Source organism: Mustela lutreola, chromosome 2, assembly GCF_030435805.1.
Source record: "Mustela lutreola isolate mMusLut2 chromosome 2, mMusLut2.pri, whole genome shotgun sequence".
NCBI classification, from domain to species: domain Eukaryota; kingdom Metazoa; phylum Chordata; class Mammalia; order Carnivora; family Mustelidae; genus Mustela; species Mustela lutreola.
In genome coordinates this window covers 76,013,439-76,037,096 of record NC_081291.1, presented here as the reverse complement: position 1 = coordinate 76,037,096, position 23,658 = coordinate 76,013,439, and the positions used below count along the sequence as shown (strand labels likewise).

The window sequence follows — 23,658 nt, the reverse complement described above, 5'->3', positions numbered from 1 at the left end:
TTTGGTGAGTCATAGCCAACACTGCATGTCTGGGGAGAAAAATGTATTCTCTTGTTCTTCATTGATAATTTTTCTGGGTAGTTTCTGGGTTAGGAGTCATTTTCCGATTTGAAAGCATTTGCCTGTGTCTTCTAATATCCTAGTATCCTATTGCTTTTAGTAAAGTTCAAAAGCTATTCTTAAAAAAAAAAAAAAAAAAAGCTGTTCTTCTTTCTGACGCTATTCAGGTCTATAGGTGACCTGTTTGTTCTTTGGTCGTTTACAAAATCCTTTCTTTGTACCTGATATCCTGAAATTTCATGTTGTACCTTTTCTATTTGTGTCTATTTTCATCCATTGTGCTGGCTTCTCAGGGGAGTTCTTTTATGTAGAAATTCATGTCCTAAATTTTGAGGTTTCTTGAGTTATCTTGTGGTTGACTTCTTTCCCTCCTTTGTCTCCTGTCTCTGTTCCTGGAATGTATCATTCAGACACCTGACCTCCTGAACCTGTCCTCTAATTGTCCTCTTTTCCTGTTTGTTTGTTTTTTTCCTTCATCTTTTTGTCTTTTTTGCCCTCTTTTCTAGAAGATTTTCTCAATTTTATGTCCCACTTTCATGGCGTTTTTAATTTCTGCTAGCCTATTTGTAATTTCAAAAGCGAATTTTCTTCCCACAGGACTGTTTGTGTCCTTCCTATAACCTATTTCTGGTTCACTACTGTAATATCTTTTTTCCCTGAGGATACCGATTTTTTTTTTTTTCTCTCCCTCTTCAAAGTTACTTTCTTCTAGTTTGTGTTTTGGCTCAGCTCCCTGCCCCATTATACGGCTTTTTTGTCATCATAGATCTGGTAACCTTGGTTGTCTGCCTGCGTTTTGAAAATGCAAAGCTGTTCAGATGCTCTAAGCACATAGGTGGGGCTTATCAACTTTGAACTCCGTTGTGGACTGGCCTGGCCAAGCTGTGTGTTGGTGAATCCCCAAGGTCTTTTCTCTTGTGTGAGTGAAGGCTTCACTGCCAGTGCCCTAAGAACCCAATGGAGGGGAAATGTTAGGGATTGGAAGGATGGGGAAGTCTGCACACTGAAGAGTCATTTCAGCCCTTCCTTCCCCTCCCCTCCCCTCCCCTCCCCTCCCTTCCCCTTCTTATCTCTGTGCCCAATTTTGGTCTCGAACTCATGACCCCAGGATCAAGAGTCACACGCTCCACTGACCAAGCCAGCCAGGTGCCCCCCCCTCGCCTTTTTAAAATATTTTATTTATTTATTTAACAGAGAGAGACAGATCACAAGTAGGCAGAGAGGCAGGCAGAGAGAGAAAGGGGGAAGCAGGTTCCCTGCTGAGCAGAGAGCCCGATCCCAGGACCCTGAGATCATGACCTGAAGGCAGAGGTTTAACCCACTGAGCCACCCAGGTGCCCCGCCCCCTTTTTTTTAAAGCGATCTAGGACCCAGCTACTTTAAAACAGCTTTCTGCAACTCGATGACTTTAGCCGTCCCCCCTTCTCTCTCAGTCGCTGTTCTAGTCCCAGAGGTGCCTGAGTCTTTTCAGACCTTGCAGCGACCATGGTTTGGTTCTTGCCTTTCCCTATCAACCAGCTTAGTTAGACCCCAGCTTTCTCACAGTGGCCACGTTCGTTATCCCTCATCCACGTGTTCCAAGCTGCTGAAACTGTGTCGCTTTTGTCTCCTTTCCTAATCATCCCATTCTCGTGATAATTTTAGAAGGGTTTGGGGAAGGAGCAAAATTAGACTCATGTGTTCAATTTGACATCTTTATCCAGAAGCCTAAAATACATGCTGAAGCTACCGTGGCTGGCACTGGTACCGCCATCTCCCAGATGGGTGGAAGAGAATAAAAATTCCAGAAACTAACCCAATATATGAAAAGTCACCAATACGTGGTAACAGATCAATCGACTAGCTGCTAGAAAAAATAAAATTGGCCTTTCCTTGCCCCATATAGAGAACACAATTCTAGTTGGATTAAAGACCTAAACCTGTATACAAGCTGTAAGAAAATACAGGAGAATATTTGTGTAATCCTGGGTTGAGGAAGACCTTCCTAAGGTGGGAATAGAAGAAGGCTTAAAGGGGGACCCATTAACTACATAAGAGGTTAACACTTCCGCAAGACAAAAGACTGTTACAAAACCGCTAAAAAACAAACTTAGGTGGGGAAAATATTGCCACATGTGGCGTTACCATGCCTCTTCTCTAAAAACCTTTACAAATCAGGAAGAAAGTGATTTTTTTAAAAACATATCAATAAATGAGGAAGGAACTCGAGATGGCTAATAAGCATTTGAAAAAGTGCTATCACATCCTCACCACTAATCAGGAAAACGTAAGCTAAAACAAAAAGAGTGCTGTACACCAGCGATTTTTAAAAAATTTTTATTAACATATAATATATTATTAGCCCCAGGGGTACCGGTCTGTAAATCACCAGGTTTACACACTTTACAGCAATCACCATAGCACATGCCCTCCCCAATGTCCATAACCCCACCACCCTCTCCCTACCCACCCCCCACAACCCCATACACCAGCAATTCTTTTTTTTTTTTTTAAAGATTTTATTTATTTATTTGGCAGACAGAGGTCACAAGTAGGCAGAGAGGCAGGGTCAGGCTTGATCCCAGGACCCTGGGACCACGACCGGAGCCGAAGGCAGAGGCTTAACCCACTGAGCCACCGAGGCACCCCATACACCAGCAATTCTTAATGTGTGGACTCTGGACTGGCAGCATTGGCACCACCTGGGACTTGCTGACCTACCGAAAAAAGAGACTGGGACCCAGCCCTTTGTGGTTTCACAAGCAGGGCCAGTGATTCCACGTAACCAGGAGAATGAACCAGTGACATTCAGTGTCATGCTTGAATCGCACCATGCTCAGTGAAAGAAACCAAACCACAAGAATACCTACTGTAGGATTCCATGTATATGAAGTTCAAAAACATGCACCACTCAGGTGTTAGGAATCAGGACGATTGTTACCCTTAGAGAAGGGCAGGAGTAACTAGAAGTGAGAATGAAGCTTCCGGGCACTGGTCACGTTCCGTTTCTTGGCGTGGATGCTGGTTCTACAGGTTTGTGCAGTTTGTGAAAATTCGTTGAGTTGTTCATTGTGGATTTGTACATTTTTCTCTATGCTGCAATTCAGTGAAGCAGGGCAAGGTTAAACATGAGATCTTTCTCTCTCTCTTTTTAAAAGATTTTTAAGTCCTCTTTATGCCTCATGTGGGGCTCAAACTCATGATCCCGAGATCAAGAGTTGCATGCTGTACCAACTGAGCCAGCCAGATGCCTCAATGATCTCTTTTTTTAAATTGGGTTTTAAATTATTTAAAACATGGGTACCTGGGGTTGAAAGGAAAAGCATGCTTTAGTATAAGTACAGTTAGCACAAGGCCTTGAGGAGTAATTTGGCAGTATCTCTAATACTTAAAATAGCCTAGAAGTTCTGCCTCTCAGAATCCTTCCTGGAATTCAGGTGTATATTATAAGAATGTTCCCTGGGCATTTTTATACAAGCGTAAAGGAGATAACTTCAATTTCTCTCCATCGGGAACTGGTTACACGAGTTATAGAAAACTGGGCAACTGTCAAAATTGGTGTAGATCTGTATGTAGTGGCGTGAAAGGAGGTCCCCCATGATATTATTCACAGAGAGAAGCCAGTCACAAGCCCTGTGTACAGCCTGATCCATATTTTCAAGAGAGAAAGAAAAGGATGTTCAGGTGGTAGTTACAGATGCAAGGAAAAGAAGTTAAGAAAAGTAGATTTAAATTTTTTGTATTGGTTTCTCTTGAAAATTTGTAAGTGGTTGGGGGTTGTTGCTTGTTTGTATATTTTATATATACTTTCTATATTTTTTAAAATTTTTACCTGCATTGATCACTTTGGGAATTCTTTTTTTTTAAGTCCTAGCTTTACTATTCAAAAAAGTCTTAGCCTAAAAAAAAAATGCTCATCAGTGAAAAAAACAAACAGTTTTTTTGTAGTCTAAGCAAATAAAGATTTAGCGTTTGTCTTAAGCAAATAAAGATCTAGAGATCTAGAGTTTGTCTTAAACACACACATGCACAGCCAGCAGGAGAGGACTAACATTTTTGTAGAGTGATTTTCGTCAGTATTGGTATAGTGGTAGACGAAAGGCTTGCTTCTTGTTTCTGTTATCTAGGAAATTCACTTGGGTAGAATTCTTTTCTTGACGGGGGCATTCTTTTAACTGTGTTTGTGGGTGAGGTCATGGGTCAGGTATTCCTGCTTTTAAAGAGATGACTCAGTTAACGAAATTGTCCCCGTGTGTAAAAGATGAGCACTGCTAGCCCGTTAAACAAAGCGTCTCTGGACAGTGGGCCCTGCTTGCTTTAATAATGAAAAACGTCTTTGCATTCAGAGCCAAGAGCTGTTAGCGGAGCCGGTCGACCTGGACACAGGCTCATGCTGGAGACTTTTAAACTCTTGCACTCCCCTTGGGGGACAACCTGACCCTGTTTGCTGTGTTTCTTCACACAGTGATGTTTCTTCTGTGCATCACCAACAAAAGGCTGTTCTGACCCCTTCAGTTGGAATCAGGAATCCCGTGATGTTCTTTCAGACCCCACTGTGCTGGATTACATCTATTATCAGTCTCACTGATCTGATGAGGATCTCTCTGTGTGTAGATTACCTGTCAGTTAAAATGAATTCAGGCCCGAAACCCCGTCTGTGTGAGGCTTAGCACTTTCTGGAATTCTATCTCATTTTGCACGTCTTCACTTTTGATCAATTCTGCTGCCACGAATGGAAGCGTAAAAACACGTCTCCATTAAGCATTGCTTTGGAATCATATACAGTATCAAATGGATAAAAGGAACCGCAGCTTTCACCTCCAAAGGGGAAGCAGCAACACTGAGAGTCTGTCTTGAACTCCCTGGCACAGCATCCAAACTGTAGCAGATAGGTGGTCTCCTCGCGGTGAGCAGTGGGCAGTGTCCCTCGGAAACCTGTCTGCGGGCTTCATGACCTCACAGTAAGTTTCCTTCTGAAAAGAGGGGCCTGCACCCTTGTCCCTGCAGCATCCACTTGTCATCCTTATCTGGAGGTCCTGCCCGCCTCAGGCTGGGTTGGTTGAAAACGGAGCTCTGAAGCTGTGGTGTAGATCCGCCCCTTCACCTGTTCTTGTTTCATTGTTCAGGTGAGGAAGTGACAGCCCTCTTATACACCGTACATCTTTCCAGAGACTCTGCATATCTTTCCACTCTGTCCTAACCTACTAAATTTGTTCAGGTCCTGCCCTGGCCACTTCGGATGTGTGTCTGGAATTCCCTCACTTCCCAATAGTCGCTGCCACCATCTTGGTCTTGAATACATCATCTTCTCCCACTGGGACTATTGTGACAGTCTGTGAGCTTGTCTCCTCACACATACTCCCTTCCCTTCCACGTGCCTATCCTCCCCAAGCAGCCAGAGTAGTACTGTAGCCAAACTAATGTGCGTTCTCTCCATGGTGAGACACGGATGGAAACCCCACCAGGCGGAGGTCTCGTGCAGCAAATAAGGAGATCACGGGGAATCACTTCCAACGCCGTGACTCCCCAGGCAAGGGTGGAGGGGTTCCTTTTATTTAGGGTGAGGATGAATATTTAGATTTGTCACTGCATGTAGAGGGGAGTGTAAGGCTGCATGTGTGCCCTAAGGAAACCTGCCTGTACATACATTGTGTGTTATGTAAATGAGGCTGGGGCTCCTCTGTGGAGCTTGTGGGGAGATTTTTTTTTTTAAGATTTTTTTATTCTTGTGAGAGAGAGCACATGAATGAGTATGAGCAGGGGAGAGGGGCAGAGGGAGAAGCAGGCTCCCCACTGAGCACAGAGCCCAATGCGGGGCTCCATCCCAGGACCCTGAGATCACAACCTGAGCTGAAGGCAGATGCTTAACTGACTGAGCCACCCAGGTGCCTGGAGATTTAGTATTATAATAAGATAAAGGTATCTGTCAGTCATTCCCTGGGTCACTCTGTGGGCTCTCTGTAGAGGCATGAGTGGGGTTTAAGTTCAAACTGATCTGGGGGTTCTGGGCCACCAGAACTCTGGGTCCAAGCATTCGCTGTTGCTTGAGGGGGTAGTCTCAGTTTTCATCACAGGATGTTGTACCCGTTCGGTCTTTTTTCTCAGTTAAGAGATAAGCTAGAAAGCAGAGCTTAAGGAAAAATGTGGGACAGAGGTCAGTGGCTACAAGCAGCTGAGCAGTAAAGGTCAGGTCTTGGGGTCTAGCTGGTGACACTATTAAAACTTTACCCTGGTCCTATCACTGTCTTGTTCCAACCTGTCACCACCCTTAGGAGAAGGTACAAAATCCCTAGGCCTCCTGGGCCCATATAATCTCACCCTCTCTGACCTCTCAAACATTTTGCACCAGTGTCCTAACTTAGTATACTTTCTTACAGGTTCTAGAATACAGCAAAACCCTTCCCCCCCAGACCTTTGCCCTTGCTGTCTTCTTGCTGTCCGTCTCGCTAGCTTTTCCTGGGTCTTCAGGATATTCTGCAGTATGGCCTTCCCTGACACTCCCCATGCCTGCAACAAGGGTGTATCTCTCTATTATACACTCATACTTCATTTTCCTTCATAGCATTTTCCACAATCACAATTATTCAGATATTTCTCCCCACTAGACTTTAAGTTATGAACCACAGGGTTGGTTCAATGTGTGTCCCACCCATCCTTGGGGCCTCACAGCAGGAAGCTTTGGCAGAGTTTAGTGCTCTGAGAGGCTAAACAAATAAGTGAAAACAATCTTCCTAGATTTATGATTAAAATTCTTGTAGTATTTTGTTCCATATGCCACAAAGAAAGCTAAAAGAGAAATGAAATAATTTGTCCTGAGCCTGAACAGCTAGAGCCAGCCCTGGACTCCTGGGGATATGGTTGGGATACTAACTTTTTCATGACCTAGGAATAAAGTCCTGGTCCCTGGAAGGTGCTGGAATATGAGATGCATCCTTTGTGCTGGCCTTCCTTTGTTCAGGACTAAAGATGCCCACAGTTCAGATCGGTTTCCTTTCCCTTGATGAAATCTTCCTTTAGTCAATTGGAGATTGATTTGGCTTTGGGCTTGGTCTTATTCATCGGCCGTGAAGATTTGGATGGCTCTTCCTGGAATAAATGCATGGCTTATGTTAAAATGCTCAATGCTGGCATCTGCACTGGGCCCTTGGGTGTTCTCCTTTCTGAAAATTCTCTCAGGCCATGCATTATTTGCCATCTGCCGGGGGACAGGGCAAGAGAGGGCAGCGGTGGCAGGTGGGGAGTCCTCAGAAGTTCGTCCCTTGAGAGAAGATAGTTCCGTGGACCACCTCAAGTGGACCTACAGTCTTGTTCCTTGAAAGCATCAGCCTGTGAGCAGGTGTGTGTAGCTTCTCCCCTCGTAGTGCTTCAGAACATCTTATTAGTGCCAACATTTAAAAATCAAGATGATCCTGTACAAACTTGACTTTCTGTGTTTTCTTGAGGGGAAAATAAAGATGACAATCTAGCAAAACTGACCCACAATAGGGGAGCCTGCCTGGTCCAGCCAGTGGAAAATGTAACTCTTGATCTTGGGGTCATGAATTCGAGCCCCACCTTGGGGGCTAGAGTTTACTTAATAAAAGATTGGCCCAGAGCAGTTCTTGGAGCTGAGTAGAGACCACCCCTTAGAACAGTTTTTCTTGTTTTCTTGTTTTCTGGTCTCTGTTCAGCCAACCACGTTCATCTCTTGTACGTCCCTGGCATTTGTGGGTACGTGAGTCTGCAAACTTGAGTCTGCAACCCCTGTTTTGTATTCGTAAGTCATGTGTGTGTGTGAATATGAACAAAAGCTGTAAATGGCACCCTAACATTTTTTTTCTCTCTCCCTGCTTCCTTCTTTTTCTTCCTCTTGTGTCTTCCTTTTCTTTCGAACTGCCTCTGCCATTTTACAGGTTCTGGGACTGCTGGTGTGGACGCTGATTGCTGGAACCGAGTACTTCCGGGTCCCTGCGTTTGGCTGGGTCATGTTCGTAGCTGTATTTTACTGGGTCCTCACCGTCTTCTTCCTCATCATCTACATTACAATGACCTACACCAGGATTCCCCAGGTGCCCTGGACAACGGTGGTAAGGAAGCCAGGGGTCGTCGTCTTGTCCACTGCCCACTAGGTAGGGTGGAACTTAGTCCTTCCTAGTCCTTAGTGTTGGAATTCAGGGTTGTTGCTCTGCCAGCAAAGCAGGGGACAAAGCCAGGGAGAACCCAGTGCAGCAGGTGTTTTATACCTGGGTATGAAACTGGCCATGCTGGAACATCCAGGAATTTCTTTCAGTCAAAATAGCAAACCGGTTCTCGGAAGACTGAATGAAGAGAGAAGTTCACTTCTTCATTCATTTCCCATAAACACCATCACCTAGAAACAGGCACATCAGGGCATCAGCCTCAGCAGACCTCACTTCCTTCGAACCCCTCCTGGGGCCATAACCTTAGCCTTTTGCACACAGACCTCTTTGATGTTGGGAAGCACAGTGTGTGCAGAATTAGAACAAAAAATGAACTGCTGTTCAAATAAATGGGTGTCTTCATAATTGGAAGCAAGTGCAGTCAAGGATGATTGGATGCTTGTGTTGGCTTCAGACGCCGTACTGGGTGTGGGATAAACTAAGAGGAACACATGGTGTGGGATGAAATAGATAAGCAAATGCACCTGTCTTAGTTGGCTCCGGCACCATAACAAAGCCCTACAGACTGGGTAGCTTAAGTGACAGAAACGGATTTCTCACTCTTCTAGAGGATGCAGTCAGGTGTCAGGAGAGCTGGTCTCTGGTGAGAGCTCCCTTCCTGAGTTGCAGGTGTCTGCTGTCTTGCCGGGGCCTCACATGGAAGAGAAAGAGAGTGTGAGCTCTCCTTCATCTCTTCCCACCCTCCAGATCTCATCGAACCCGGATCACCTCTCCGATGCTGCATCTCCAAATGGCACCATGTTGTCAAGTAGAGCTTCTGTGCACGTGGGGGGACACAGACATTCAGTCCATAATATTCTGCCCCTGCCTCCCCAAAATCATGCCCTTCGAATGTGCAAAATGCTTTCATTCCATCTCAGCCTCCCCAAAAGTCTTAACTCGTTCCAGCATCGACTGAAGTCTAAGATCCAAAGTTTCTCCTAAATGTCATCGAGATCAAGTACGATGAGAGTGGAGGTACAGTTCATCCTCAGGCAGAATTCCTCTCCAGCCGCGAGCCTGTGAAACCAGACAAGTTATGTACTTCCAGGATACAGTGGTGGGACAGGCACAGGATAGATGTTCCCTTTCCAAAAGGAAAAATAGAGAAGAAGGAAGGGGAGGCGAGTCCCAGGCAAACCCGGAACTTACAAGACAAATTCTATTGGGTCTTAAGTCTCCAGAATAAGTCTCTTTGGTTCAGTGCTCTGCCATTAGGCCTCCTGGGGTGGCATTGTCACCCCTATGCATCTGTTGGGTGACCCTGCCCCTGAGACACAGAACCCAGAGAGGCAGGCCAACCCTTTGAAACTGAGGAGTAACCAACTTTTCCCTGGGGCCTGATCATCTCTGCATCAGCCTCTCGGTGATTCATTTTTTTTTCTGGAAGACTGGCACGTATTCACAGCCAAATGGCTCTGTGGTTCGAAGTCGGCAGCAATTCTTTATTTTGTCCCATCTCCACCCTTTTCGTTCAAATGGCAGCGTTTCACTGGTATAATCCCTTACCTGTTCCTGGCTTCTGCTGACACATGATTAGATCTGTGGTTTGCAGCCATGATCTCTATCAAATGGTTGTTTGGCCACACCTGTACTGTTCTCTTTGGAGCAAGCTCTTTCTTTCTTTTAGTAGTTTTTTTAAAAATTTATTTGAGAGAGAGAGAGTTGGGGGGAAGAATGGAGGGAGAGGAGGAGAGAGAGTCCTAAGCAGACTCCATGCTGAGTGTGCACAGCCCAACACGGGGCTCGATCCCAAGACCCCGAGATTACAACCTGAGCTGAAACCAAGAAGATTTGGATGCTCAACCACTTGTGCCACCCAGCACCCCAAGCTTTCTTATTTTTTTTGCAATATGGATAGGCTGAGAACTTTCCAGACCTTCAAGTTCAACAGTTTCTTCTTTAATTCATCTCTCTCCTTGTGCATTTTACTATAAACAGGAGGAACACTTTGCTTAAAAAATCTCCCCATTTAAATGTCCAGTTTTTGGGACTCCTCGGTGGCTCAGTCATTTAAGCGTCTGCCTTCATCTCTGGTCGTGATCCCAGGGTCCTGGGAGCGAGTCCTGCATCCACTCCTTGCTCAGCAGGGAGCCTGCTTCTCCATCTGTCTGCTGCTTCCCCTTCTTGTGCTCTCTCTCTCTTTGACAAATAGATAAAGTCTTAATCAGCTTCAACATCCATAGTTCTAGTATGTTCTTCAAAATTCTACAGCCTTTACTCATTATCCAGTTCCAAAGCCAATTTTATATTTTTAGATCTTTGTTACAGCAACATCCCACTCCTGGTTCCAAAATCTCTCTACGCCACTCTTGATCTAAATTCTGTATTAGTCAGAGTTCTCTAGAGAAGCACGGGCTTTAGGTTGTGTGTGTGTATAAAGAGATTTATTAGAAGGAATTGGTTCACATGATTGTGGAAACTGAGAAGTCCCAAGATCTGCTGTCCACAAGCCAGAGATCCAGGAATGCTGATGGTGTAGTTCCCGGCTGAGTTCAAAGGCCTGAGAACTAGGGATGCTCTAAGTTCTAGTCCGAAAGCCACCAGGCTTGAGACTGAAGAAGACCTGATGTTTCAATTCAAGCCTAAAGGCAGGAAAAAAGACTGCTGTCCCAGCTCAAGGCAGTCTGGCAGGAGCACTTCCCACTTACTCAGCCTTCTTGTTCTATTCAGTTCTTCAACTGATTTGACGAAGCCCACCCACTTAGAGAGGGCAGTCTGCTTTACTCACTCTGTAGATTCAAATGTTAGTCTCATCCAGAAACCCCTACAGATAGACCCAGAATAAGGTTTGACCAAATATCTGTGTACCTGTGGCCCAGGCAGGTTAACATATGAAATCATCCCATCATCATGGTACCCTGTAGAAAGTGTGACGGAAGTTACCATCTTAGCTGGGACAGCTGGGAACTCTTCCAGGAGGAGCCAGCATTTAGTGTCATCTTGAAGACTGAGCATGCACATCCTAAGGAGAGCTCACAGAGATAAAAGGTGAGGTCTCCCTTGCCTTGGAGCATTTGCAGTCTTGTTGGGGAATTTGAAGTAGCTGCATGATTTAAGAAACAAAAGAACCCCATTTAGTGCCACACATGTCTGTATGAAACAGACCTCTATAGAGTGATACTCTCTTTTTGTTTGTTTTCAACCAATATATCAGAAAAATATCCAGCTCCCAATAACTGGTTGATAAACCAGATTTGAAGTATAGCGTATTTGTGGGTTGTAGACAGAAATGAACTTGGCAGGCCTTGCCCACAGCACCATCACTGCTCAAAATGTACCTGGCTTTGTTCTTCCTGGGAGCTGCCTTCAGAGCTAAGTCAACCCGCAAGAAAGCAGGTCTCATTCGATTTCACAAAGCACAGTTACTGCCTCTTGACGGTTTTCCCAAATACAAAAGGGAGGATTCTCCACTACGATTCTCAGAAATGTGGTTCTGAAAGTAAAACCAGTCTATGTGCCCAGAGCCACCTGGGGCGGCACAACCAGCCTTGCTGGATTTGGGGTCCTGCCTCCCTGGGTGGGCACTGGGAGGAAAGACTCATTTGGATGTGGGGAATCAAAAAAGGGGAGCCCCTCGAAGTAGCAGTCACAGGGAGAGCATACAGCCCAGGGGGGCGAGGGCATGTAAGGAATGCTGTTATGGAGAAAGAGGGGTCTTAAAAGGGTGTCTTGAGCAAAGTGCTTGGAACTTGGAAGAAGAGAACTTGGAGACTGTCACAGGAGAGGAAGTGGGTAAATGCGGGCATGAGCGGTACCTTGCATTCCACTCCTGCTGAGTCTCAATTCCTAGGGATGTTATCTGGATCAGGGCTGGGCAAACTTCCGCTATACAGGACTAGACAGTAAGTATTTTCTTTTTGGGGGGCTATACAATCTGTCATGACTACTCAGCTCTGCTTGCACCTTGAGATCAGCTGTAGACAATTTGCAAATGAATGAACGTGATAGTCTTTCCTATAAAACTTTATTCCCACAAACTGGCTGTGGGCCAGATTTGGCCTATGCCCATAGTTTGCTGACTTCTGCTCCATATCATCTCTGGTCTCTCTCTTCTCTAAGCCAAAAGTACTTCCACTGACTTTTACATTAAAAATTTTAAATTTCAAAATATTTTAAAATAGTTTCTTTTGTCTTAATTTATGTTTCATTAATTTATTATTTTATATTTTTAAAAATATTTAAAATGTCTTACTACATTAAATTTTTTTAAAATTAAAGATTTATTTACTTATTTTAGAGAGAGAGAGAGAACAAGGGAAGGGGCAGAGGGAGAGAGAGAGAAAATCCCCAGCAGATTCACCACTAAGAATGGAGCCCTACATGGAGCTTCATCCCAAGACCTTGAGATCATGACCTGAGCTGAAATCAAGAGTCAGCTGCTTAACCATCTGAGCTACCCAGTGGTTTAAAATTTAAAATGTAAATTTTAAATTCAAATAAAATTTTGAAATTTAAAAATAAAGTTTTAAATAAAAATTCAAATTTTAATTATTTAAATTTAAAATAAAAATTTAAATTAATTTAAAATTTTAAATTATTTATTTAAATTTAAAATAAAAGTTGAGGGGCACCTGGGTGGCTCAGTGGGTTAAAGCCTCTGCCTTCAGCTCAGGTCATGATCCCAGGGTCCTGGGATCGAGCCCCACATTGGGCTCTCTGCTCAGCAGGGAGCCTGCTTCCCCCTCTCTCTCTGCCTACTTGTGATCTCTGTCTGTCAAATAAATAAATAAAATCTTTTTTAAAAAAAGAATTTAAAATAAAAATTGAAAAAAATTATAATTTTAATATTAAAAATATTTAAAAATTAGAAGACTGCTCTAGCTCAGTCGGTAGAGCATGAGACTTTGTTTTTCCCCTAAGCAATAACAAGATTGGATTTGCTCATAAATTTGTGATTTGGGAGGAGCTCAATAGGACAGTCTAGCTCTGCTTCCCTCATCAGCTGGGATGGCTTGAAGGTGGCTGGAGGCTGGAGTCATCACATGACTAGCAGCTGATACTGCTCTGGCCAGGGCCAGAGTACCTACACGTGGCCTCTCTGTGAGCCTGTTTGGATGGTCCACAGACCAGTGGCTTGGCATATATATACACACACACATATATATATATTTATATGATTACATAATTAATTACATTTATATATTATAAACATATAATTTTGTATGTAAATATATGGATTATATTTAATTATACATTATATATAATTATATATTTTTAATTCTATAAATATATAATTTTTGAAGTTTTTAATTCTTTATTTACATTCAGATCAGTTAACATGTACTGTATTATTAGTTTAAGGGAGAGAATTTAGTGATTCATCATTTGCCTCTAACACCCAGTTCTCATTCCATCAAGTGGAGCATGAGACTCTTAATCGTGGGTATGTAAATTTGAGCCCCATGTTAGGTGAAGAGATTATTTAAAATTTAAAAAAAAAAATGAAGTATTGCTTTTATTTTTTTTTTTTCAAGATTTTATTTATGTATTTGAGAGAGAGAAAGAGAGAGAGTGAGCATGAGAGGTGGCAGGTCAGAGGAAGAAGCAGACACTCCCCCCCCCCACACGTCTTCTCCACCACCCCCCCCCAACTGAGCAGGGAGCCTGATTTGAGACTTAATCCCGGGACTCCAGGATCATGACCAGAGCCGAAGGCAGTTGCTCAACCAGCTGAGCCACCCAGGCACCCTCAAATATTGTTTTTTTGGTTTTTGGTTTTTTTTTTTTTTTTAATTAACAATGCTCCCTTCTGGCACTTCCTAGTTTTAAAATGCTTTGATTTGCTTGATCAGAATTCATCATAATGAAGTGTGTCCCCCTTTTATAAGCCAGAAAATGGAGATTTAGAGCCTCATGGCTTCTCCCAGATGCACACACAGCTGGGGTCCATCTCTCTCTATTTCCATCCAGCATTTTTTTCTGATCTTGTTCCATTCCAGGCATGCCTCTGCCTGAGTAATGTATAAGAACCCAACCAGCAGTCAGGAGACCAGGACTTGGAGACCCATTAGAGTTATTGAATCCTTCATCTCATCAAGCAAGCCCGTCAGCCTCCACCTACAGGTTGCACACTCACATGTGGGCCAAGACCAGACGGGTCATGCAAATGAGTGTAAATTCAGTGAGTGCTGAATTCTCACCACCCAGAAACAGTTTGGAGGCATCTTAACCAAATGGGGAATATTCTTCACTTCCCAAAGAAATAAATTGCAAACGGGCTCTCAGAATTGTTAGATCTGTTGTTTATTTCCCTCCCTAAGGCAATCCAGAAATCTGGGCTTTTGTGTGAACTCTTTCACTTTTAAAATATTTATAGCCAAATTTTAAAAACTTATTTTGTTACTGGCAGATGCTACAGGTCAAACATGTCTGACTTCGGGTTGAGGGGGTTTCTATTTCCTGCTTTGAGAAGCCCCTTTGTGACCTCTCCGAGCAATCGTGAGTGGGTTGAGCAGTGTTAACTGGACATCCTGAGTGGGGTCTGTGGAAAGTTTTCACGTGTAACAGTGGAGGTCTCAGGTCTTTTATTACCTACGCCCAGCAGGGGCTCATGTAGAAACAGACTAGTTTGGACGCTCGCTAGCCCCCACTGTATGTCCCACACTAACTGAAGCATGACAGGGGTCAGGTGGACCGGGACTTTCCAGAGATAGCCAATAGGCTTCTGGTGCCAGACTGAGCCTTCTAGAATTTCACTGCTCAAAGTACAGCCCCTGGACCAGTAGCATCACATGGGAGCTTATTGGAAATCTTTGGCCCTGCCCCAGACCGACTGGATCAGAAGCTCTATGGAGGGTCTGGAAATCTCTATTATAAGCTTTCCAGATAATTCTTAGGCACCTAATGTGTAGAAAACACAGGTTTACAGATAATACGGGTCCACACCTCTTCCCTGGAACCTTTAGGCCAGATATGTTTGCAATCACGATTTTTCTTTTTCCAAATTTTAGGAAGAAGTAATCTGGTGCATTTATTACATAAGTTGACCCCTCCTCCTGAGTCTGGGGGCAGCACTGTAATCAGACATGTTAATATTTCTGCAAAATACATGCATTTTCCTGCTAAAAGAAATGATAAAGACTGCATTGCTCCCATGTCCATGCTAGACAGTTTTCGCTGTCAGGTCACTTTGGGATTTACTTTTGGTCTTTCGGAGCATTTGGGGAATATCTAAGATTTCAGAGAAGGGATCAGTAGATCCCTTTTAGTCCCCTGGAAGCTTGACTGGGAGACCTCCCAAGGGACACTACAAAAAACAGAGTGGTAGTTTCGCCTTATATCTCTTTGCTTGACAAGGCATGAGCTTTGCACTGGACTTGGCTTGACAATAGGCATTTTCCTTAACACATCTGAAGAGAATACAGGTGCACATTTACTGTCTCCTTCCTTAACATGGAGCGGGAACCACAGCGGGTTCCCGAGAGCACCTCTGAGCTCCTGGGCAGTATCATCTACCGGAGAGGCTGCGATGTGCTTTCTGACAAATCTGGTCTGAGCTAAAACTTCAAGGCAGAACAAAACAGTTTGTCCTCAGAGCACTGAGCACCAGGACCTCCACAAAAGCTTTTTCTGAGGATTCGTCCTCTGCACCTCACCCCTGTTGGCTTCGCTGCAAGAACTCCAAACCACAGGGGTCACAGGGCAGAGGCCGGTGGGCGTGGCCTCCTGCTGTGGGCAGTAGCAGCCATCATTGGGAAATCCCTGCTGGTGCCAGAGGTCATGCTGGGTCCTTCAGATCTTAAAGTGTTTCACCTCCCACTAACTGCAAAGAGGGAATGGATTATTTCTGTTTGGTGGGTAAAGAAACTGAGACATTAGAGGATTTTTGTAGGAATAGGATGCAGGTCCTGGGAGGCCAACCACAGTTGTCAGCCCTGGAGTCTGCTTGGCTCCCAGGGGACACAAGTGCCCTGGTTCTAGTCTTTAGGAATTCGCTGGAAGAAACTGCCTCCCCTCTACTGGGAAGGAATGAAGCATTCTTGACAGTTACGTTTGGTCAGTGGCAGATCCCAATAACACAGTGTGGAGGGTCAACAAAGGGGCTAGCTGTTTGAGGGTTTTTATCTATGGGTGCCTTTATGGGGTGGGGAGGACATTTTATACCAAAGAGGGATCAAATTTCAGAAAAGAATAGCCTCCCTCCACCTTCCCCAAAAGGGAATAGCTGGAAATCTTTTATTTTTTTTTTTAATTTTTTAATTCATATATAATTATTATTAGCCCCAGGGGTAAGGTCTGTGAATTGTCAGGCTTACACACTTCACAGCACTCACCATAGCACATACCCTCTCCAGTGTTCATAACCCAACCACCCACTCCCTTTCCCCCTACCCCCAGCAACCCTCAGTTTGTTTTGTGAGATTAAGAGTCTCTTATAGTTTATATCCCTCCAGATCCCATCTTGTTTCATTTTTTCCTTCCCTTCCCCCCAAATCCCCCACATTGCCTCTGAAATTCCTCATATCAGGGAGATCATATGATAATTGTCTTTCTCTGATTGACTTATTTCACTCAGCATAATACCCTCTAGTTCCATCCATGTCTTTGCAAATGGCAAGATTTCATTTCTTTTGATGGCTGCATAGTATTCCATTGTGTATATATACCACATCTTCTTGATCCATTCATCTGTTGATGGACATCTAGGTTCTTTCCATAGTTTGGCTACTGTGGACATTGCTGCTATAAATATTCGGGGGCACATGCCCCTTCAGATCACTACATTTGTATCTTTAGGGTAAATACCCAGTAGTATGATTGCTGGGTCGTAGGGTAGCTCTATTTCCAACTTTGTGAGGAACCTCCATGCTGTTTTCCAGAGTGGCTGCACCAGCTTGCATTCCCACCAACAGCGTAGGAGGGTTTCCCTTTCTTCGCATCCTCGCCAGCATCTGTCAGTTGGAAACCTTTTAGAAGGCACTGTATTTGTTCAATGACCCCTGGGGTCCAGGGATGCGAGAACTGGCATTTGAGTTGGAGGAGCTCAATGGTCGTTCAGCTGGAACAGTCTCCAACTCAGGTCCTATTGCTCTGGAGCAGTACACGCTCGTGTTTCCGAAACACTCTGGGCTGTTCCAGAACCCGCTGAAGCTTTGCCTTGTCCTCCTTCCCTTCTGTAGTCCCACAGATCTCTTTTTCCAACCTCTATAACAATCTCAGATCCAGGTTCTTTGCCCTTCTTTTTTCTTTCCTCTCCACCTATTTTCACTAGTTTCCCACACCTGGTGTTCCCCCAGACATACTTATTTTGGGAGTCCTCGAAAGATGGGGGGAGCCATTAGGTTTGGCTCTGAAGTAGCCGAACAGAGGCTGTGAGAACCCGTTGGGACCCTTTGGGGTGGTGTGTGGGGGAAGGAAACTCTTCCCCACTTCTCTCCAAGGGAAATAGAATTTCTTGTTTCCTTGCGAAAATCAATTGGGCCACACTTAGTACAGAGTCGTGTTCCCACTCCCTGTGCAGCCCAGCAGCAGCAGGGACAAGGGCCCGAGCCTGTGTCAGGGTGGTCCTGGCCAGGCTGGCCTCTCAGGAGTTCGCTCACTCTTGTCTCCCCTTGTATGGGGACTGGACATGCAGGAGTGCCCCCAAATCCATGTGTAAAGACATTCCTCACAGCAGTGTTTATAATCCTGGGAAAACTAGGAACATCAAATGCCTATCAACAGGTGAAAAGTTCAATTCGAAGGTGTTCATGTCATGACAAGAATTGAGGTCCCTGTGTTTGTACTGACGTGTGAAATTGTCCCTGGTATCTTTCTCAATGAAGAAAAAAAAATCCCAACGAAACAGAGAAACCCCACTGAGTTTCCTGATTCTATGGCTCTGTTTGTGTAAGAGTGCGTGTTTGTGTAGACCTCAGAGGAAAGGGTTGAGGTGAAAGGAGTAGACTGACTTTCTACTCCAGATTATTCTGTCCAGATGGGATTTTGTTTGGTTACCATGAACGTGCATTACTTTTTAATTTTTTTTTCTCTTATGCATTTTAATGTTTTAAATGTACTACATGGCCAGGACGCCTGGGTGGCTCAGTTGGTTAAGCAGCTGCCTTCGGCTCAGGTCATGATCCCAGCGTCCTGGGATCGAGTCCCACATCGGGCTCCTTGCTCCGCAGGGAGCCTGCTCCTCCCCCTGAAAAAAAAAAAAGTACTACATGGCTAATTTATTAAATGAATAAGCTTAACTGCTACCCATAAAATGCTGCAAAATGGAAACTGAAGTTTCATACCCCTCAAAGATAACGACATCGAACTGTTTCAGCATTTAAGAAAAAAAAAAAGGAAGTCCTTTACTTGGCAAATAATACATGTGCAAAATTCTAGAGGTAATGTGCAATTTAAAAAAGAAAAAAAAAACACTAGAGGTTTTAAAAAGGCACAGATGTGTTCCTGGACCAAGAAAACCCCACAACCAGCAAACATAATGAATCATCCAGGGAAACCAGGGCTTCCTGGGGACTTTTTTTTTTTTTTTAAAGACTTCTTTATTAGGGAGAGTGAGGGAGAGGAGAGGGAGAGAGAATCTCAAGCAGACTCCCTGCTTAGTGGGGAGCCCAGTGCCGGGCTTGATCCCAGATACCTAAGATCATGACCCTAGTGGAAATCAAGAGTCAACACTTAACCAGCTGAGCCACCCAGACGCCCCAGGGGGCACGTCTCTCATGGCAGGCGAGCTTCATGGGCAGCCTGAATCCTGGGACTGACCCTTATCATAAAGGTTAATCTCCTTAACCCAGAACAATATCAGCAAAGTGTGGAGGTGGTCGGAGGGATACATAGCCCACCTCAGAATGTGAGGACCTGCCTCTTGAAAATTCTACGTGCCTTTCTTCTAAAAGAAAAAGATAGTGCTTCCCTCTTACCCCTACCCATTCCTGTCTCTCTGAATTACAGAGGGAGAGCTGTTAGACCCTTGGTGGCTGACCTCGGAGAGGAGCCATCCTCTTCCTACCTGTAAAAAGCATTGGTTTTCTGCCTCAGTTTTGCCCCATCCCATCCCCACTTCTCCCCCTTGTTCTACAGACAGGATCAAGTTTTGCACATTTCACAGTATGATTTCCTGAAGTTTAACTATAACCGAAAACCAAATATCTACTTGGATTTACATCTCTCTCTTCTCTAAGAATAGGAAAAAATTAGATGAAGCCAGGGGTGAGATTAGTTCCCAGAGGGCTCTATTAATATGTATAGTGTTCTCTTCATTTTTAAGAAGTTGCTGCTAGGATTGCTGCTTAGCCTGAGGGGAATAGAAGATCGGCTGGGGCTGCTTTGGGAAGAGCTGTCTCCCAGCTCTGGGTCCGGGACAGGTGCTGAAGTGCCATGGCAGCTGGGGCCACCATCCTCACAGGGAGGCCGCCAGCTGCCAGCCTTCCTCAGCCAGTAGGTTGCCAAGTCTGAAATCTGGATGAAGCAAGGATCAAGAGCAAATTGAGAGAGAGAGAGGTGGCCGAAGGACAAGGCAGCCTGGGGGTCTTGGGGACAGGTAAGGGGTGTCTGGGTGTGCCGTGTATAAGCTGGTGGGAAGCCCCCTCTGCCCGGAGGCACAGATAAGCTGCTTCTCAGATCCCTCATCCCTGCCCCCTCCAAGTGTCCAGATGCACCTCTTACCAGACCTGGTGTGCAGTTCTTGAGCAATCCAGAGGTGCCAGCCCTTCCACGCTCCCTGACCTCCCCACCTCCCTGTCTCCCCCAGGGTCTGTGCTTTAATGGCAGTGCCTTCGTCTTATACCTCTCGGCAGCTGTGGTGGATGCATCTTCTGTCTCCCCCGAGAGGGACAGCCACAATTTCAACAGCTGGGCAGCCTCATCGGTGAGTGACCAAGCCCTTTCACCTGCCCTGCCCCCTTCCCATGTGGCAGGGTCACAGTCTTCTCCTCCCAGAGGGGCTGGTGATCCAGGAGGAGGACCAAGCCATCTGTGGGGGCAGGAAAGCCTCACCTGTGCTTCTAACACTCTGGCAATTATCTTGTTGGTTGGAAAGCTGCAAAAATTACTGGGGCCTCCTGATGGCCTGAAGTGAGCAGGGGCTAAATGATCCAGCTTGAGTGAAAGTCAAATAGGCAGAACAAGATAAGTGTTTGAGGAAGAAAAAATATTTGAGACAGTCTGAGAATAATTCTACTGACCACAGTTCAAGTGGGAAGACAGTTGCAAAAAAAAAAAAAAAAAAATGAGCACACTATGATTTTATTTTTACTTAAGAAGTGGAGATGTTTGTTTATGCAATGAGAATGCTTAGGAAAGCACACGCCAGCAGAGGTTCCTTCCAGAGACGGTTGGGTGGATGGTGGGGGGAGCAGCCTGAGGGGCTTCTGCCTTTTTTCTATGTGCTTCCATACTCTTTGCATATTTACACCATAAATGTGTATTGTAGTTCGATTTTAAAAATGAGTTTTAGAAGTTTCTCTAAGATTGGCCTTAAAATAGTCTATTCCCAAAAGAAGTAATTGGTGGGGATGGGGTTGGGGGGATGGAGGTTAGACAGGAATACCAAAATGATCATGTTAAAACTGATTGATGATATACAGCCGTTCATTATATTCTTCTTCTTTTTTTTTAAAGTAGGCTCCATGCCCATTGTAGAGCCCAACATGGGTCTTGAACTCATGATCCCGAGCTGAGATCAAGAGCTGGACGCTAGATCAGTCGAATGAGCCACCCAGGCAACCCTCCTCCTCTGTTTCTTATAGTCTTATATTTATATTTGAAAGCCTCTATTTAAAGGTAGAGAGCATGGTGCACATGGTTCAGTCAGTTAAGTATCTGACTCTTGATCTCAGCTCAGGTGTTGATCTCAGGGTCTGGTGAGTTCAGTCCTGCACTGAGCTCCATGCTGGGAATGGAGCCGACTTAAAAAAAAAAAAAATTAAATCACAAGTTTAACAGCACTGGGTTCCAGCTATCATGCAGCAAGAACCAGCCAGAAATGCCTGATGGCTGCCCCTTCCAAAGGGCCAGCATTTTCCCTGCTCACCATTCATACCCCGTGGATTCATCACTTCCTCCCACACACTTGACTCCTTTATTTAACTGACCCTATAGCAATCTGAGGTTAAGCCCTGGTCTAAAACTGTCTGTACTAAATTAGGAATACATGTGTTTTTCTCAGATACACAACCACCATGTTTACCCTGAAGTGAACACCCTGTGGTTATTTGAGCAAAACTACAAGCTTTCCAGATATGTTTCCAAAAAAGAAAGACAAAAAGAAAAAGCCCCAAAACAGAAAAACCCCAAAACAACCAACATAGCCAGGGATCATTTCAGAAGGAAGATAATTGAACCAATAAAGCAATTTTAGATAAGAAAGCCTGGAGTCAAGGGATGCTATAAGTGCCTGATTCAATGGAGGTGAAATGATAACTTCTGCTAATTAGAATGTGCCCTAAGCCCTCTTTCTGTTATGCTCTGTTTTCTCCAGTTCTTCGCCTTTTTGGTCACCATCTGCTATGCTGGAAACACATATTTCAGTTTTATAGCTTGGAGATCCAGGACCATACAGTGATTTGCCATTTTGAGAATTTTAAAAGAAAGGAGAAAACAAGAAGAATCTCACTGTAAAAAACAACAACAACAACAAACTGTAGGTATAATGTATATTTCCAGAGAATTGTATTTAACTAAAGTTTTTATATACTTAGTTAAATTTGTTTACAGTGGTTTGTTACAATTAAACTGGATACTTACTTGCAAATTGTTGTAGCTTATAATGAACTCTTAAATATCCTGTTGATGTCTTCATGGACCTTATTTTCTTAGACAATGTATAAATAGGTAAATTGCTGATGTTAAGACTGTGTCGAGTTTGTAAACTTAACTTTTAAAATGCCAGATTCTTTTCTGAATTAAATGTTTCAAAATCTGGGGTAAGGTGTCTGATTTGAGAAAGGAGACCTACTTTCAAAGCCCAGGGTTGGGGGCTGTGGGAAATCTTTATCCTCACAAGGCTGCTTAGTGGTAGTATTGTCCAGACACCCTTGTCCACAGCCACCAGGCCAGGATAGTAGAAGAGACCCGTCTCCCCAAGGCCGGGGTGGGGGGGTCATCAGCGGCCACAATTCCCACATGCCAACCAGCTGGCCCAGAAGGCATCTAATGAGACGTGGCCTTGGAGCTCAGTAACAAGCTCCCCCTGAGTGATGCTGCCGAGTGCCCAGACTGATGGGCTGTGTGGTTATTGTTTCCTAATATATATTAAAATAAGTGTATAACCATTAAACCGATAAATACTTGCAGGTACCTTAAGGTACCTGCTGACCCCACAGTGACACGTGTACCGTACTTTGTGGAAAATACCTGACCAAGACGTCTCCAGTCTCCACAACTTACATTTTGTGGCCACACTGTTAGAGACTGTCAGATGACGGGAAGAACCCCAGGCAGCTAGGCAGGTGTGTGTTGAAGCAAGGTAGTTCTTGCTGGCACGGCAGTGTATCTTGGGTGATTTTTTTCAACGTTGGGCTTCTGTTGAAAAACAAAAAACCACAGAAACATTAGTATAGTTGACGACAGTGCAAAGTCTTAGTTGCTCGCTCTCTGTGGGCACAACTCCCATGGCCTCTACTCTCCCAGCGCCGTTTCTCTCCCCTGTCAGTTGTTTGGTGGGTCTTCCTGTTTAAGTTCTTCTCCCAGTTCTGTTTACCTCTATATAGGAGAGTTGAGATTGCTTCAGTGACTATACCCACCACAGACCAACCCACAGTTCTGGACCCAAATAGCTAGTGGGGAGGGGGGGCATCCGGCATAAGGTGAGTGTGGGGTCCCGATGGGTGGGAGTGGGTGGGTGTTGGGGGGATACAGGGGGCCACTCTGAGTCCAACGTGCAGATGACCTGGGCTGCAGTCCAAGGGAAGCTGCATCCCCAGCCATCACCAGGATACCCTCTCAACTTGCCTGATTTTGCAAGAAAAGCTGAAATCACTAGCCAGAATTGGTGGGCTCTGCCTCTCTGTTTCTCTCTCTCTCTCTCTCTCTCACTCACAAAGGCATATCCGTCTTCCATATACTTTGGGTGTTTTTAAGTATGTCACATTGCAACCAAAGCTCCACACAAGGCAGACAAACTGTAACCTCCAGATGTGCCTGTTTTTGGAAACTTCTGGAAACAGCCATCAAGAAAGAAGCCTGTGTTATGTCCTCCCTACCCGCTGTGGGGTGTGTGTGTGTGTGTGTGATTTCTATAATCATGGCCCCATTGATAGGCAGTAACTTCTGCAGTGAAAAGTTCCATAAACCACTTTGAAATGTTCTCCAAAGAGACCACAGCTATAGGTCTTTCTTGAACCAGTAGCACCAAGGAGATCGATTTCAAGAGAACAGTACTTGTTTGTGTCCATGCGGAGGCACTTGGTGTTTGTATTCGTGGTTTTTCAGGAGTTTGACCATTTGTGTGGTCCTGAACGTTTGCTACAAAAACAGAACAAAACCCAGAAATACACGATTTTTTAACTGAAAGGAAATTCTT

At 44.6% G+C, this 23,658-nt stretch overlaps 1 protein-coding gene across 2 annotated transcripts in view; it reads left to right on the top strand.

Moving 5' to 3' along the window:
* The window catches only part of CMTM8 (CKLF like MARVEL transmembrane domain containing 8), a 104,860-nt gene extending 82,801 nt beyond the window's left edge, over positions 1-22,059 (top strand). The window contains exons 2-4 of one of the 2 annotated variants that reach the window (XM_059162390.1): positions 7,932-8,105; positions 19,888-20,004; positions 21,616-22,059. In XM_059162390.1, coding sequence (XP_059018373.1) covers positions 7,932-8,105; positions 19,888-20,004; positions 21,616-21,699 — 375 coding nt within the window. In that variant the 3' untranslated portion in view covers positions 21,700-22,059. Of the gene's footprint in view, positions 1-7,931; positions 8,106-8,906; positions 16,710-19,887; positions 20,005-21,615 lie in introns of those variants that run through there. The other variant, XM_059162389.1, reaches the window with a different exon arrangement.
* The last annotated feature ends 1,599 nt before the right edge of the window (positions 22,060-23,658 follow it).